The 16,409-nt window shown below is 34.3% G+C and overlaps 1 protein-coding gene across 4 annotated transcripts in view; it reads left to right on the top strand.

Moving 5' to 3' along the window:
* Positions 1 to 16,409, top strand: part of IP3K1 (inositol-trisphosphate 3-kinase-like protein) — a 357,189-nt gene that overhangs the window by 151,991 nt on the left and 188,789 nt on the right. For all 4 annotated transcript variants that reach the window (XM_069838895.1, XM_069838893.1, XM_069838894.1 and 1 more), the window contains one exon: positions 7,893 to 7,976. In XM_069838895.1, the coding sequence (XP_069694996.1) occupies positions 7,893 to 7,976 (84 nt within the window). The remainder of the gene's footprint in view (positions 1 to 7,892; positions 7,977 to 16,409) is intronic.

Here is a 16,409-nt window from a genome sequence, read left to right as displayed (position 1 = left end):
AATTATTAAAATTACAAATAACCTCTTAGCATGCAACATAATAATTAAAGAATGACAGTAATAGAAAGTTACTCACGATCATAACTCACGACAATCGTGTAGTCTAATATAATTTGAAACAAGCATTGATCTGACACGTGTCTCGCAACTAAGCAGAGGCTTTTGCAGAATAAAATTGTTCTTACATTATTTTGAACAATAATGACAAATTGTGTGTGATGCAAGTGCTAACTTTCCTCTTTGTTAACAAAAAGAGCCCTACGCATTAATAAAAAGAAAATTGGAGTAGGCCCTATAAACACAATAAATACTAAACTCTTGATGGTACAGACTTATTAACACAGATACTTCGCTTATGCTAAGTCCGACTTATCTTAATATTCTCTGCGGCAATGGTACCTGTATCGAGAGGGTTTAATTATCGAGCAACGAATATTATGATTTACGGTACATTTCATTTAAATTCGAGGAAATGAGACATTTTTGGAAATTTTAAAGTCTTAATTATTACTTTTTCATTTATAAATCAGCTTTTTACAAAACCTATAGCGAAATGTTTAAATTAAATATTGATGTATCTGAAAAATATAATACATGTACCAACTCGTTGCAGTGTACCTTTGATAAGCACTCCTTGCGGAGGCTGGCGGTACTATAGACCGCCATGTTTTTTAGGGAATAATCCATAGTACTGTTGGCCTCCGCAGGGAGCGCTTATCAGATGTCTTTAGCCTCTCTATAGTATCTAACTCGTTGGTTTCAGACGTGATATTATATGATCATCTTTGGTTTCCAGCCTGCAAACCATCACGAAAAATAGCAAGGAACCTACCCTCGAAATCCAGCAAGCTAGCCATCCAAAGAGCCACCAGAGCGCATTACTTCCGGCAAGTGAGCACGCAGGCTACCCATCCGCGCAGCCACCTTGGAATCCATGATAGAAACACGCACCGTCTGAACCAAGCTTTAGTTGGACGAAAACGAGGTTAAAAACAACAAAATTCCCGTGCAATGAACAGCAATCATTTACCCGTCCGCTATAAAATATTCGCCTTTTTCTCCAGAAGAAAAGTACTGGTTATTATTATTATTATTATTATTATTATTATTATTATTATTATTATTATTATTATTATTATCATCATCATCATCATCATCATCAAATACGTGTGTCGCGATATCGTGGGCGTTCAGTAAAATATGTCGTCAGTTAAAGTTTGGGAACCACTACCCTATACTATAAAATCTAAGATTACAGTTCTTTTGAGCGAGATCGTGCGTATTTGCTTGGTTTCCGCATAAAACCAATCCGCGGAAAGTCTAAAATTCCACATTCAGTATTCCCAACCTAACACACATAACAATTTCCCTCTTCTTACCGCTTAAGTGACATATTGATTTTACTGCTTTAGGCTCTTAACATATTATTTTTAGAGACGTTCAATATAGTAATAATTATAAATTGGAAACTTACCACTGCAATTTCATCTAAATTGCACTGTTATTTATTGTTTTTAAATATTTGCAAAAATTAAGTAAACTCTACAACTCCACTAAAGTTATTACTAGACTTCGTTGAATTGCCACACGCAGCATGCAATCAGGTTGCCGATGTACGGTAGTATAGAGGAGGTGAGCGACCGCCCGGTCTCATAGTATAAGCAGTTCATGTTAAGAGTTGAGACCGGTCCAAATAGAGCAGCTACAGCTAATGTATACCTATGTAAGCACTTGTTTTTGCATTACTGTGGTTGGAAGAGTCAAAGCTTAACATTTGTGCAGACAAGAATTGAATCAAACATGCTACAATGAGAGTGTTGCTGTTCCAAATAATTGCCCCTGGAATACCCTTACCCCCGCACCCAATCTTGACCCGTTGGAGAACGTGGTTGGATGCTGTTAATTATTATGCAGAACATTACGGCAAAATAATGGAGGTAATTGATGCATTGGATAGCACAGACAGTTATGCTGTTGCAGCTGTAAAATCACTGCCTTCTGAACAGCTATTGGAAGATATTCTGTTCATTGATTCTAATTTTAAAATCGTGTCCAAAAGCATCATCCTGTTAGAATTATCTAAACTGCAACTCTCAGAAGCCCTTAATATAATGGGTAAGTATCACAAACCGTTATCCAAAATAATGATTCACTAATTTCAGACAAAATAAAATGTAAGTTGAGAAACATTATTGCTAAATATTCTGCCTATTCACAACTTCGTATTATAAATGATGTACTATCAGGTCACGACAAGACATCTGAAGTTGGTGTACTAAAAATTAGTGACTTTCTGTTCTTCAAATATGTACGTATTACATCGTGTGATGTTCAACGTACATTTTCCCAAAATAAAAACTGTTTAAGTGACCATCGGAAGAGGTTAGTTTTGCAGTCGCTCAAAATGTACGTAACTCTTCACTGCAATGCACATATTCAAGAATGATGTGAGTATATTACATTAAATTTTAAGAGTTAATATATCTCACTATAAAAATTGTGTATTTACATGTTTAGACATTTCCTACTTCAATGATCATTCATTATATTTCTTGAATGAAGGATACAGGTTTTATTGTAACCGCAGTATACTGCTCTGTGTTTACATTAGAGGCATATTCTATCATTTGCACGTCCCCTTCTCATACAGTCTATACCTCGAGCGCAGTAAACCTTGCGATTCTCGTGGCAATTCCACGAAGTCTAGTATTCGTGATGCAAGTAACATTAAGGAAGCCGTGAAAAAATCAACAAGATTCCAGACTCATCATAGACTGGGGGAAAAAAAGACAGACGTATATCACGGCCTGCTGGAGTATAGAAAACACAGAAAACATTTTAAAGCAACAATGTTGAAGATAGATATTTTTGTTTTGCAAATTTGCCGTCATTGAACAGAAACCAAGATGGAGATTTCATTGCAACTAATTAGAAATTCGTCTTTCAGGTATGTAACAAACGATCTTCGCACAAAATAATGTACGATACACGAGCGGTATGTTTTCTTTCAATTCTCGGAAATTAAAAAAGCTCAACTACGTTTCGCTTTTTCAATCTTTTCCTCGAACATGAAAACTTCAACATACCGCTCTTGTAACGCATATTACTATTGAGATTAACAAACGTGTGTAACTTCTTTACGCTTATGTCTACCTTTGCAATAATAGCCTGAGAGTAGCTATGTAGAACAGGACATAGCTTGCCGAGCAGAATTGCTTGATCGACGTGTAATAGATATGACGTCAAACTATACATTTCACGCCCCGTGACGCTTCACGTGACGTGAAAAAAATTGAGTTATGGCTGTGTTATAATATATCAATGTTATTTAAAGCATTTATGTTTTTTTAATAATGACTACGCATATCGAACGCTTATTTATTACAATACCGAGGCAAATATCTCGACGTACACTGTTGGTTTTGTGTAACAAAATGTATTTAAGAAATTGAGTTTGAAAACTGTTCACATGTTCTGAAATTATTTATTGCAGTTCTTCATTAAATTAAAAACTAAACAAATAAGGGTAATTCTGTACAAGTTGTGTTCTATAGAGCCACGAAACTTCAATTAATACCTATTTAATAATGACTATAAACATACAAATCAGAAAGTTGTTTTGCAATTTTTTTTAAACGCATTTCTTTATATTTTTTACCTTTTGTATAATAAGCACCGTTGAATTTTAATAGTAGTCATGTCTTTCTCTTAATAATAATAATAATAATAATAATAATAATAATAATAATAATAATAACAATAATAATAATAATGAGATAGTTTAAATATTTATTCTGTGATATATATAACCATTAAACATTGAGAAACCTGAAACAGCTATTATTGTTAACAAGAATTGTTAGAAAAATATTTCGTTACTCTATTCTTAAATTGGTTTGATGTCTGACAGTCCCTGATATTACTCGGTAGGGAATTCTAAAGCCGAGGAACAGCCACAGTGAAAGAAGATGAATATGAGGATGTTCGGTGGGAGGGAATGGATAATATTGAGGAGTGTTGTGATCGTGTGTCTAGGTTATGATGGGAGGATACATTTTGAAAACGGGACGCAAGATAGACAGCAGTGGAGAAATGCAATATGTGAAAGAGAAGGGAAAGACAGTGAATTTTCCTACGATCTTCTAGACGGAGCCAGGACAATATTTCGAGGGATGGTGTTACGTAATCAGCCCGGCGAATATTGCAGACGAAACGGACGCAGATATTATGAACACAGGAACAATAAAGTCAAAATAAAATAAATATAAATCTTAAAACAAAGTTAATACGAATGAAATAATAAGCTTTTTAACGTATGGAACAAGCAAAACATTAATTTCAGCAAAAGTGGATCCACCCCTTTTGTAGGAGGCCTTCAATTCTTCCCTTCAGCTCTGAGTTACTTCTCTCATTCTGTAGTCCGTCTAAATACTTGCAGACTCTCACCGAACATCGTTTATACTGCCAACAACCTCTGTTCATAAAATTTTCCATTTTGTCATGTATTTCACATTCATTAAATAATTTATCAATAGCGAAGTAAATATATAATGTGGCGTAATTAATGTACACCTTATGTTTCAAAATGACAAATTATTATCAATCCTTCACTTCCTGGCACACGCTAACAAGTTGTCGTAAAAAACAAGTACACAATTTATGAACTAGCTAGATGAAAATAACTTTCTCCTTGAAGCTTGTACGGTAATTTATGGCTGCGATAGATGGCACGTTATACTCGCATCAGTCAATATTTGAGGGCCTTTTGTGATATCGTACATAGTCCCGGTGTTACCAGTTTCTACGTGTACTTGCCAGCCTGGGATGTACTGACACTCTAACTTTGAGTAATTCGAACCTAGGATATTATTAGACATTGAAATAAACACGTAGCCTACAATGTATTGCTATAAGCTTGTTCTTTTCTTTGTGGGTGTTTGACTTCTATAATGAGGATGACGTAAGAGTAGTTCCTAAAAAACTTCAGTCACTGAAACTATACATTTTTGTGTACTGTTCAAAATATGTGTGTATTCAATGCTTATGCTTTAACAATAAAATTATTTTCCTTCTTGCTTCTCATTAATTTGAAGTAAGATCTACAAAAGTTGAGATATCCACATTTCCCCTGCATATAAATAAAGTAAAGAGATAGGTTTGGAAGTAAATCCCGAAAAGACAAAGTATATGATTATGTCTCGTGATGAGAATATTGTAGACTACGAAATGGAAATATAAAAATTGGAAATTTATCTTTTGAAGAGGTGGAGATGTTCAAATATCTGGGAGCAACAGTAACAAATATAAATGATACTCGGGAGGAAATTAAACGCAGAATAAATATGGGAAATGCCTGTTATTATTCGGTTGAGAAACTTTTATCATTAGTTTGCTGTCGAAAAATCTGAAAGTTAGAATTTATAAAACAGTTCTATTACTGGTTGTTCTGTATGGTTGTGAAACTTGGACTGTCACTTTGAGAGAAGAACAGAGATTAAGGGTGTTTGAGAATAAGGTTCTTAGGAAAATATTTGGGGCTAAGAGGGATGAAGTTACAGGAGAATGGAGAAAGTTTCACAACACAGAACTGCACGCATTGTATTCTTCACCTGACATAATTAGGAACATTAAATCCAGACGTTTGAGATGGGCAGGGCATGTAGCACGTATGGGCGAATCCAGAAATGCATATAGAGTGTTAGTTGGGAGGCCGGAGGGAAAAAGACCCTTGGGGAGGCCGAGACATAGATGGGAAGATAATATTAAAATGGATTTGAGGGAGGCGGGATATGATGATAGAGACTGGATTAAACTTGCTCAGGATAGGGACCAATGGCGGGCTTATGTGAGGGCGGTAATGAACCTCCTGGTTCCTTAAAAGCCAGTAAGTAAGTATAAGTATATTTTTTTCCTTTGTGCATAACAAGCAATTTCGATAAAATAATAAATCGGTTCTATAAGATCGTTTACTTAGGCAACCATTATCAGTAGCCAATCTGAATATAGTTACAGTATACTGTATTTTCCATATAGATAAGAACTTAATCGAAATGTTTTAAAGACTGATTACAGCTTGAATTTCGTTTTTCATCATCATCATCATCATCATCATCATCATCATCATCATCATCATCATCATCATCCTGTCAAATACTAGTCCCAAAAGAACTGTTACGGCCTGAAAAAGCGATTTTCTTGCCATCTTTTCATAGGTCGACCAAGTGACCGTTTCCCATTTGGACGATACTTCATTATTGCCTTAGGGATCCTGGATGAAACCATTCTTGAGACATGTTCCTTCCAGTTTAACTGATATCTGGAGATATAGTCCAGTATTGATGACACATTAAGTTCTTGAAGGATATCTTCATTTTTCTTTCGATCCCATTTAGTGTTCGGCGCATGAATCTCATCTCGCATGCTGTTAGTCTGCTTTCATCTTTTGTCCTTATAGTCCACGCTTCACTCCCATAACATAGGACTGGTCGAGCTATTATTTGATAAAGACGAGTACGAGTTGATGTTTGTACTAATGGAACTCTATTAATGATGCCAATTGATTTGTTGAATTTTACAATTTTATTCTGATAAATCCAAATTTTCAACAAAAGAAAGTTCATATCCTAAATAATTAAACTCATTAACTCTTAAATTTTGCTTGGTATTGGGTATTTACCACAAAGGGCCATTATTTTTGTTTTGTTAATGGATATTTTTGAGCAAATAAAAGTGTGATAGTGGTTTGATTTAATTTTATTTTTTATAATCTGCCCTATAGGTTCGTGTGCAAAATTCAATTTTGTTTTATTTTGATTTTATTTATATTTTTCTGCACAACAGCAGGTCTTTCACAGTAAACCCAGCATTCTCCAATCTGACCTATTTTCCACATTTCTCTTAGTCAATAAATTTTTATGTTATTTTAGCAAATGTAGTTGAAATTATGGCCTGGATTGTAGCTAATTCGGGAAGGAAACTGTATTTATGTTTATGCAACCAAACACATTATTCCGGAGTGATGTGTAAATGGCGTTAATCTCTCCATCGGATTTGTTGTATATTTTCCAACATTTTTTTTAGAGAGAAAAAAGCTTTTAACCTGCTCTAGCTTCATCTTTGTGGTCCTAAAGAAAGCTATCGCTGTTAAGTATACGTCTGTTAACTGCTTCTAGAGTAGTGGAATGTCCACACCTGTGGAATAACGGTTAGTGGATCTGGCCGCGAAACTAGGTGGCCCGGGTTCGATTCCCGGTCGGGGCAAGTTACCTGATTGAGGTTTTTCTGGTGTTTTCCCTCAACTCAATATGAGCAAATGCTGGGTAACTTTCGGTGCTGGACCCCGGACTCATTTCACCGGCATTATGACCTTCATTTCATTCAGACGCTAAATAACCTAAGATGTTGATAAAGCGTTGTAAAATAACCTACTAAAAAAAGCACTGGAATGGCCTTTGTATCTTCAGGATTTATGTCTGATTTGTTGAGGCTTTAATGCAGATCAAAGCAACATTTCAATTTGAAATTATTAATTGATTACATCGAAATTTTTATCAGTTGGTTATTTCTAAATTTTCTCTAAGTTTTGTTGGATATGTAGCTATGCTCCTGTATTTTTATAACGGGAATTGTTTACAGGCCACAGGGGTGGAACTCGTTCCTGGGCTACACTTTGTGCGTGGGCGTTTGTTTTCCCGAGGTTTTCCCTATTTGTAAAGAAAATCTCAGATGATTTCGTGACAAATTCTCGTTGTCGCCAATTCCATCGACACAAGATAACCGTGCAGTTAATATAGCATCGTTAAACAACGGATTAATTTTCTGTTTGTTATAAGTAATTGTACTGATGCATTGGATAATGAGGCATGCTAATAAGGTTGATTTGTTGTTCACAGTTCCTGTCGAAGCGCCTGTCCAGCGACAAGAAAGCAGATGCAGCCGCCGCAGCTGCTGCTGCCGCCATCTGCGAAGACTCACAGGTACCTAAATTGCTTGATTTTACTAGAAATCGAGATTTGACTGAGAAATAGTTCGAACTCTACACTACATTCTGTATCTCGAATTGCCAAAGAAATGTGGTTTTCTTGCGACCGACCATTTTCTTCCCGTTCTGTTGCTTATCATTTCTGGCACGACAGTCACACGGTTGCCAATACAGCGGTTTTCCCGCTAGATCTAGTGTTTTTCAGTATTAGTTTAGCGGGTAAAATTTATAAAATTTATATTGCTCTTAGGCCTTTAGGGATTTATCTAGTTTTTTACACTCATAGCGGTCAAATAATCTTATTTTTAAATTGACTATTACACTTTTACTACGTCACACTACTTTTGACCAATAAAACGGTACGAAAGGACGTCTTTCAACCAATCATGGTTGCTTATCGCACAGTTTTATCGCGTCCCTAGCATTTGTTTAATTTTAACGCGTCCCTAGCATTTGTTTATTTTTATCACTACCCTAGCATTTGTTTCTTTGTTTCCCGACATTTCAAACTGCACTGGTCTGGGCGTCAAAAAAACATAAAATTACAAACCACTCCAGTCGATGCACAGCACTTTCAAATATGACTCGCATTGGCATTCAAGAACAAGAATTAATAAAGAGCACTGGTCATAGCTATGCATCTTCCCTGAAACCCTATTTACAAATAAATGAAGAGCACCATTCGGAAATCCTGAATAAGTTGAGGGATACACCATGTACATCAACGAGTTCACTTCTTTTACGCTCACGTCCAATATAACATCAACTGAACCACTAAACACTAAAACATTGACATTTGAAAATTGTACCTACTTTCAATAATTGTTTCTTTTAAAATTATTCCTGTTTATTTTTTATTTCATCATCGTTAATTAAAATGTTTCTTGTTTATTTCATCATCCCTAATTAAAACTTTTCTAACACTTGTTTATATTATTTAGGTTATGTTATAGCTACTGCTATATGATATTATGGATAGTCACGTATCAGAGATTGTTTAATACTAAGATTTATTGAAAACCATATGTCAAGTGACGTTGATTACTGGGATCCGGATAATTGAAGTGGAATGCAACTGTTTTAATAAAAATGAAACTGAATCAACAAAGCCTTCTTGACCAGTAACCGTCCACAGAGTTCAATGAAGATTCCACAGTTGGCACAACTGATAAGGAAACAGTTAATCATAACACTACTAGCGTAATATTTATAATGTTGAGATGGTACAAATTTGAAGACAGTTGCATTTTCGTAAGTCAATTAATATTTTATTGTATTGGAGTACTTCGTTACTTCTAATCTTTATATACTTTCTTCCATTCGTGTAATAGTCAATTAAATCCCACTCGAGTTTTGATTTTCTCTAGATAAATCAAAACCTCTAGTGAGATTACTGTTGATAATACAGCAATTTAGAGGTTTCTGTACTGTATCTTAGCGGGTTTTTAAGAATCGAGTTGACAACACTGCAAGGAAAATATCGTTTCCAAAATATTATTAAGATGGGAGCGAGCACTGCAACCCACATAGAGATGACGTGGACAGACTACCTGGAACGCAATACACGGCCTGCTGTTCAGAGCCTCTTTGATTAGGTAACAGACTTGCTGGCCAATTCGGATTACAGAAGGTAATGATTGGAATTACCTCTCCGTTCAACCGCCATTTCTGGCTAACGCCATTATAATAAAGGGAACGTCTGACGAATTGGCGAATTACTGTGACTGAAAGTACTTCCACAGCCTGGATGGGATATGTCTGCGAAGAGCTGCTGAATCAAGCTGTGCCAACTGATTTTTTGTAGACATTCTTATGCCTTAATCTGTCTCTGAATATGTTTCGATTCAGACACATTATACAAGGATATTCGTACTTGAAAATAATTTCAATCGGCTGTAAATGTTTGCCAACGTGAATTCATACTGTTTTCATTTGGGACTGTTTCGTTTATGAGAATATTAATGCGTTGTTACAGCTGAAACCGAATGCGTGGCCACTCATTGTTATTTGTGTCCGTCTGTAAATAACTGCTGTCATCTTTGGCAAAATTCTGACATTCCCCGCCCGTTTGTTCAGCTGAGAAACTTAATAATACATAGTAACAAAATATGCTTTTTTGCACGGTCGTGTTTTTTGCCGTATTTACAGCTATTGTTAGGCTTTGAAAGTTAGAATTCCCACACAGGAACTTGTTGCTAGGGAAACCATTCCTCATAACTTAAATCTATACTGAAATATACTCATTACAGTGCACTTATTTTTACTTAGTTACCATTACAGTGCAGTTTTGCGATGGCTTTGGAATAATATTGCTCTAAATTTTCAATGCAGAATATATTGTTATCTGCAATTTTAAAAATATGATCGTGCAAAAAATGTTGTATCTATAATACACGTTTGTGAAGTGCATTACAAAATTTGAGGAATTGAAAAACTCGCCCTGCTGGTTTTTCAAACATTTCTTCCATTTTGTAAAGAGCACTTCCCAAACTTGTATCGCGATATACTATTGGATGAACAGAAAACCGCTACCCAAAATGTTACTATTTTCAATCGAGAGTTCTGAAAATGTGTTTTTGGACGATCATAACCTTTTCCCCTACTTATAATTGTTGTTTACTTGGTTCGTAAGTTGGCAGTACCGCACGTCCTTTGGTTGCTATGCAAACAAAAGAAGTCACAGAGCTGCTATAACTTCTTAGCGCAGTAGTATGCTGTAAGTAGAAACAAATGAAGCCTTTATTTACAGAAATACACATTTTCATGTCTTCTTTTAGACTTTTCCAGTATTAACTTAGCGCAACCGATCGTCTATGCTTCTTTAATCTCTTCATTCACTAAATCCTCAACCAATTCTTCTGTCATTTCAGACATTGTGTATGACTTGTCAGAGGAGGCTACATATCTTAAATATCAAATTATAAAAAACGTAAGAATGAAAGTATTATCAATTGAATGAATGAAGTGTGAAATAAAAACTTTCAATGACAGTGACGTAAATACGATATATCATCTCGTTGTCATTTTCTGACAGAAAACAGATAATATCGATGGTGTATGGGTAAAGGGAGATAAGTTTTAAGAATGAGTTTTAGATAAATGAAAAATAAACTTCGGACCCTTATTGCAAATAATTTTCTACGTAAATAAAACACATCAAATGCTAGTATTTTGCTGTTTGCACACCCACTTGTAGAATTTAACTTGTGTATTCACCTGTTGAACAAAATTCCATCTGCACAAAAAGTGACTTAACTCCCTTTACCCGGACACCATCGATATAGTGATTGCTTTTTTTTTTAAACATTTACCGTTTGAAATTGAAAGAGATTATCTGATGGCTACTGCCAACAAGGTCACTATCTTCGTAGATGAACTGGAAGCTGATCTCAAAATTACTTCGGGAGTATGGACGATCACTGCCTAAAAGTGTCTCTGTAAACATCGTCAGAGAGTGACTGAATTTGCTTAAGGAATCAGATCAGTCATCTTAATTTCGAGCTGTGAGCAAAGCAGTTAGGTGTTTTGTAGATATCCTCGTTACAAGCAGTGCGTGTGAAAAGCCTTTTCGAAATTAACAAGTGAAGACAAAATTCTGTAGTGCAATGGCCCAACAACGTGTAAATTTCCTGTTGTACACTGTACAGGAACTTGCTCATACAATAGTTGTATATTGATTCTAACGGTATAATGAAAGAATGGCTAACTGTACCGGCGATCGACTTAGTAGGCTATAATACAAAAGGTGTTAGGGAAGTAAATGCAAATATTTTGACAGGTGGTGGTTAAACTTAGTACGAAGTAAAAAATCCTCTGCAACTGATCCATCCTCTAATTATTCGTCCAGCAATTAGTAGCATTTCGACTCTTGTAAAATTATATTACCTGCAAGAGGCCTTCTGAAGAGCTTTCTCTGTTTGTGTACATAAATGCGATACTATTTAAGCTAAAAGATCCGGGTCATTATAATGAAACCACTACGAGATATGCTGTAATACATTAGCATTATTAGCTACTTGTTTGTTTGGCCCGTATTGCTATAAAAATATTTGCACTTAGGCCCATTTCTCCAACACCCGTATAATCACATTGTTATTATGCCGGGAACCCAAAATGTTTTAATTGCAATGCTGGTTTACATATTATTATTATTATTATTATTATTATTATTATTATTATTATTATTATTATTATTATTATTATTATTATTATTATACTTACTTACAAATGGCTTTTAAGGAACCCGAAGGTTCATTGCCGCCCTCACATAAGCCCGCCATCGGTCCCTATCCTGTGCAAGATTAATCCAGTCTCTATCATCATACCCCACCTCCCTCAAATCCATTTTAATATTATCTTCCCATCTACGTTTCGGCCTCCCTAAAGGTCTTTTTCCTTCCGGTCTCCCAACTAACACTCTATATGCATTTCTGGATTCGCCCATACGTGCTACATGCCCTGCCCATCTCAAACGTCTGGATTTTAAGTTCCTAATTATGTCAGGTGAAGAATATTATTATTATTATTATTATTAGGTTTTACCTCTCGTAGCGTCCTGACGTAAGCATTTAGGGTGAGAGTTGAACCCTAGAACTCCAGGATATTCTAACCGATAACTTTCCTAACTTCTTTGGGAACGAAAATGTGCTGCCAGGTGATGGTATTCCACATACAGAACTCGTGGGGACACCCTTGATAGGGGTTACAGATCGAGAAGCGAGACCTGGCATTTGAGCTACGTGAGAGGGAAGAGGATGATAATAATAATAATAATAATAATAATAATATTTATTTACTTATTTATTTATTTACTTACTTACTTAATTACTTATTTATTTACTTATTTACTTATTTGTTTGTTTATTTGTTTATTTAATTTATTTTATTTATTTAATTTATTTTAATTAATTAATTTTATTTATTTATTTAATTAACGTATTTAATTACTTTATTTATTTATTTAATTAATTGATTTATTTAATTAATTAATTTCTTTAATTTATTTTATTTATTTCATTTATTTATTTTATTTTATTTATTTATTTATTTCATTTATTTAATTTATTTAATTAATTTATTTAATTTATTTTATTTATTTATTTATTTATTTTATTTATTTAATTTAATTTATTTTATTTATTTATTTTATTTATTTTAATTAATTTTTATATTTTATTTATTTAATATATTTAATTAATTAATTTATTTATTTGTTTCTTTGTTTGTTTGGTTATTTATTTGTCTATTTATTTATTCTGACAGAGTTAAGGTCTCTTACACTGTACCAGGTCACAAAGTACAGAAGCAGTGAAATTTAATAAAAAGTTACAGAACAGATTACTAACATATTACAAAAAATAATAGCATAACAAAATCGACACTAAACAATATGAAAATAATACCATAACAGAAAAAAACAAAGTAAAATACAGATTTAAAGTTTGGAACGTATAATAAAAGCAACTTAGTTAGTCCAAATAGTTAACAGGGAATACGTAAGGAAGAATACAACAAATGGAATGTAATAAAATAATAAAAAAATTAAAAAACGAAATTGAAATAAAATCCACAATAAAAAGGCTATGATAATAAATTCATCTGGTGATCAAGAGAACAAAAAAAAATTAGAGATTAGAAAAATATTTGTTTCGGTTTGGTTAATATTAGACGAATCTATCAACACGGAAATTCAATTCAGACTAAACCATATTTTCCCTTCCATAATAGCCACGGCGCGCGATAAGGTCACAGGACAGGCCTTACCTCATCTACTGTACGTAAGCAACGCATAAAACTATTCAAATTCTCCGCGATCATTGCAAGATTCGCGAAACGATTTAGATATGCCTTAGTGTCCGTACATCCGCTGTTGAACTGGAGGACTTCGACTGTTAAATAAACAGTTCAATATACATGCCATCTGTTTCCTTGTTATGTATTCTATGAAGTAGTCAATAAAACTGTTATTTTACTTAACCTTGTGCAAAATGAATCTTACCAACTGCTGTCTAACTGTTGTCCTTCTCCGTAAATTGCTAAGTGTCCCATCATTTTAATGTAATTACCCCAAAGTCACCATTCAGTTCACAGAAATAATGAACTGTACAGTAACAGTAAGAGTATATACAGTCAGAGTAGATCCGTGCCACAAATGTTCGTATATGTGACGTACTTTCATTTTTAAGAACTTCAATATTAACAGTGGTAGTAATATAAAAAGGTATTATACCTTTATAATGAAATTCTGTGTTTTTTTTTTCTCTGGTACGGAGAAGGGACTCGAAAGATTGTACTGCAGCCTGAGGCTTATTGTGGTTACCACTCCTATTCTGTAAATGATTGGGTAGCCGAATGGCTGCGCTCTTGTACAAGTACAGCACCGTGAACTTAACCCGGGCTATGGTACAGATGATGATATGTGAATTGATGATGACGAAATGAGTCCGAGGTTCAACGCCGAAAGTTACCCAGCAATTCTGCTTCAATTCGCTGGGGGAAAGCCTCGGAAAGAACCCAACCAGTTAACTTGTTCCAAACAGGATTTGAAACCGGGCCCGCTCGTTTCACTGTCAGACGCTCTAACCGTTACCCCACAGCGGTGGACAAATTCTGTGTTACTTTTCAACAAAGATAACCACTCAATTCATGGTCACTCAATTGAAAATGATTTGTGGACAAACCCTCTCCAGTACGAAGAAAGTGTTTACAACTGATGGTCAGGAGCAACTGAACTTCCTTTGCAGTGAGATCCCTGCTGTGGCATTTACCCATAAATTATGAAGAACGCGGAAGAAGAAATTCCAGACTTGGGTTCTGAGAGATCGAGTAGAAACATACTAAGCTTATTTTTATGCCTTTCAAGCTCGTTTTTCGTTCCTCTGTTTCCTTAGCTAGGGTTATGTTAAGTCTGAAAATTAATTCGTGTAGATATCTTTATGCCCTAATCGTTTTGTCTGAAGTCTCCAATTCGAAGTATAATTCAGTAGATATTTTTAGAGAAAATGTAAGTCTGTGTTTCTTCTGTTTCCGTATCGAACAAGGTTATGTTAATGTGTAAAATAATTCCGAAACGGTACCTAGATTTTCTGATGTTCCATCATTATGTAACTAATAGTTAAATTTTTGAGGTAGAAATTTTTGGGGAGATAATGACTACATAATTTAATTTATCACTTCATCTCGTGTAAGAAGCAAAATTAAAATCAAAATTTGATTCTAAGTACTCGTAAAATCTCTGTTAAGGGAAGTGGATTGTTATAGTGTGTGAAAAATTAGAAAACATTGCCGTAAATCAGATAGTCATAGGTTTTGTCCTAATTATGAATATTTCTGTGCTGAATATGCAAACTTCTAGCTATTTAAAGAACCTACAATTATTGTCAAATTATTTACAAATTAAAATGCAATAGTTGCCCACATTTTTACATAGGACAGACAGGAAGATCCTTTCATACAAGATACAACGAACATATTAAAGCTATAACGAAACCTTACATTACATCAAATTATGCAGATCACATTATCGACAATAATCATGACTACAATAATGTAGAAACAGATATGGAAATTTTACACATCACACCAAAAAGTTTACAGTTAAATATCCTAGAACAATACGAAATATATAAGAACACAATAGCACACCCACATTACATACTTAATACGCGACTACAGTTCAATACGCACACATTGTTTGACATCATAATACGTCATAGCATACAGACAACCAACCCCCACCATAGGAACAACACACCCCCACCCCTACCATCGAAAACTGCACATCGCAGAGCCAAAATCAGCAGTGGTTCAAGAGACACTGAAGACGACGACAAATAGCGTCGAAACGGGGCCGTCTGTCGAAGGTAAATACCTTTTTAAACAATTTTAACACTTTTAACGTGTGATAGAGTAAATTTTATGTTTTTAACAAAGTGTTAACGAGAACTTTAATCAATGACAATTATTGTTATCTATTGCATTGTAAACTAGAAATTGATTTTTAACATTTTATTTTTTTTTTAATTTATGACATTGGTAGGCTTACACCTTTTTCAGAAACTATTTAACTTGGGGATATGACATTTTCAGGGCATATCAATACATAAATGATAGTCTTAATGGTGCAGTTACTTTAAAATATCTCGAATTTCTGATCTGCGTTCATTTTCTAGGCAGGAAAAATGTATTTCTTTTGGACGACAAATGTTAATTTGAATCCTAATAGAAAAATAATGGACATATTAAGATGATATTTTATTGTTTTACTATAGTTTCTTGTGACAATAAGTGATTGAAATTTCATTACCATCAGAGCTGTAGAAAATGAATAAAATGAACCAATATTATAGTGATGTAATAATAATCAAGAACAATTTGAACCTTTAAAATTTAATTCATGTTTACAAGGCAGTAGATAAGAACCATTCTA

This window comes from Periplaneta americana, chromosome 11, assembly GCF_040183065.1.
Source record: "Periplaneta americana isolate PAMFEO1 chromosome 11, P.americana_PAMFEO1_priV1, whole genome shotgun sequence".
Classification (NCBI taxonomy): Eukaryota; Metazoa; Arthropoda; class Insecta; order Blattodea; family Blattidae; genus Periplaneta; species Periplaneta americana.
The sequence above is the reverse complement of the archived record's forward strand: the minus strand, read 5'-3'. Positions and strand labels throughout refer to the sequence as shown.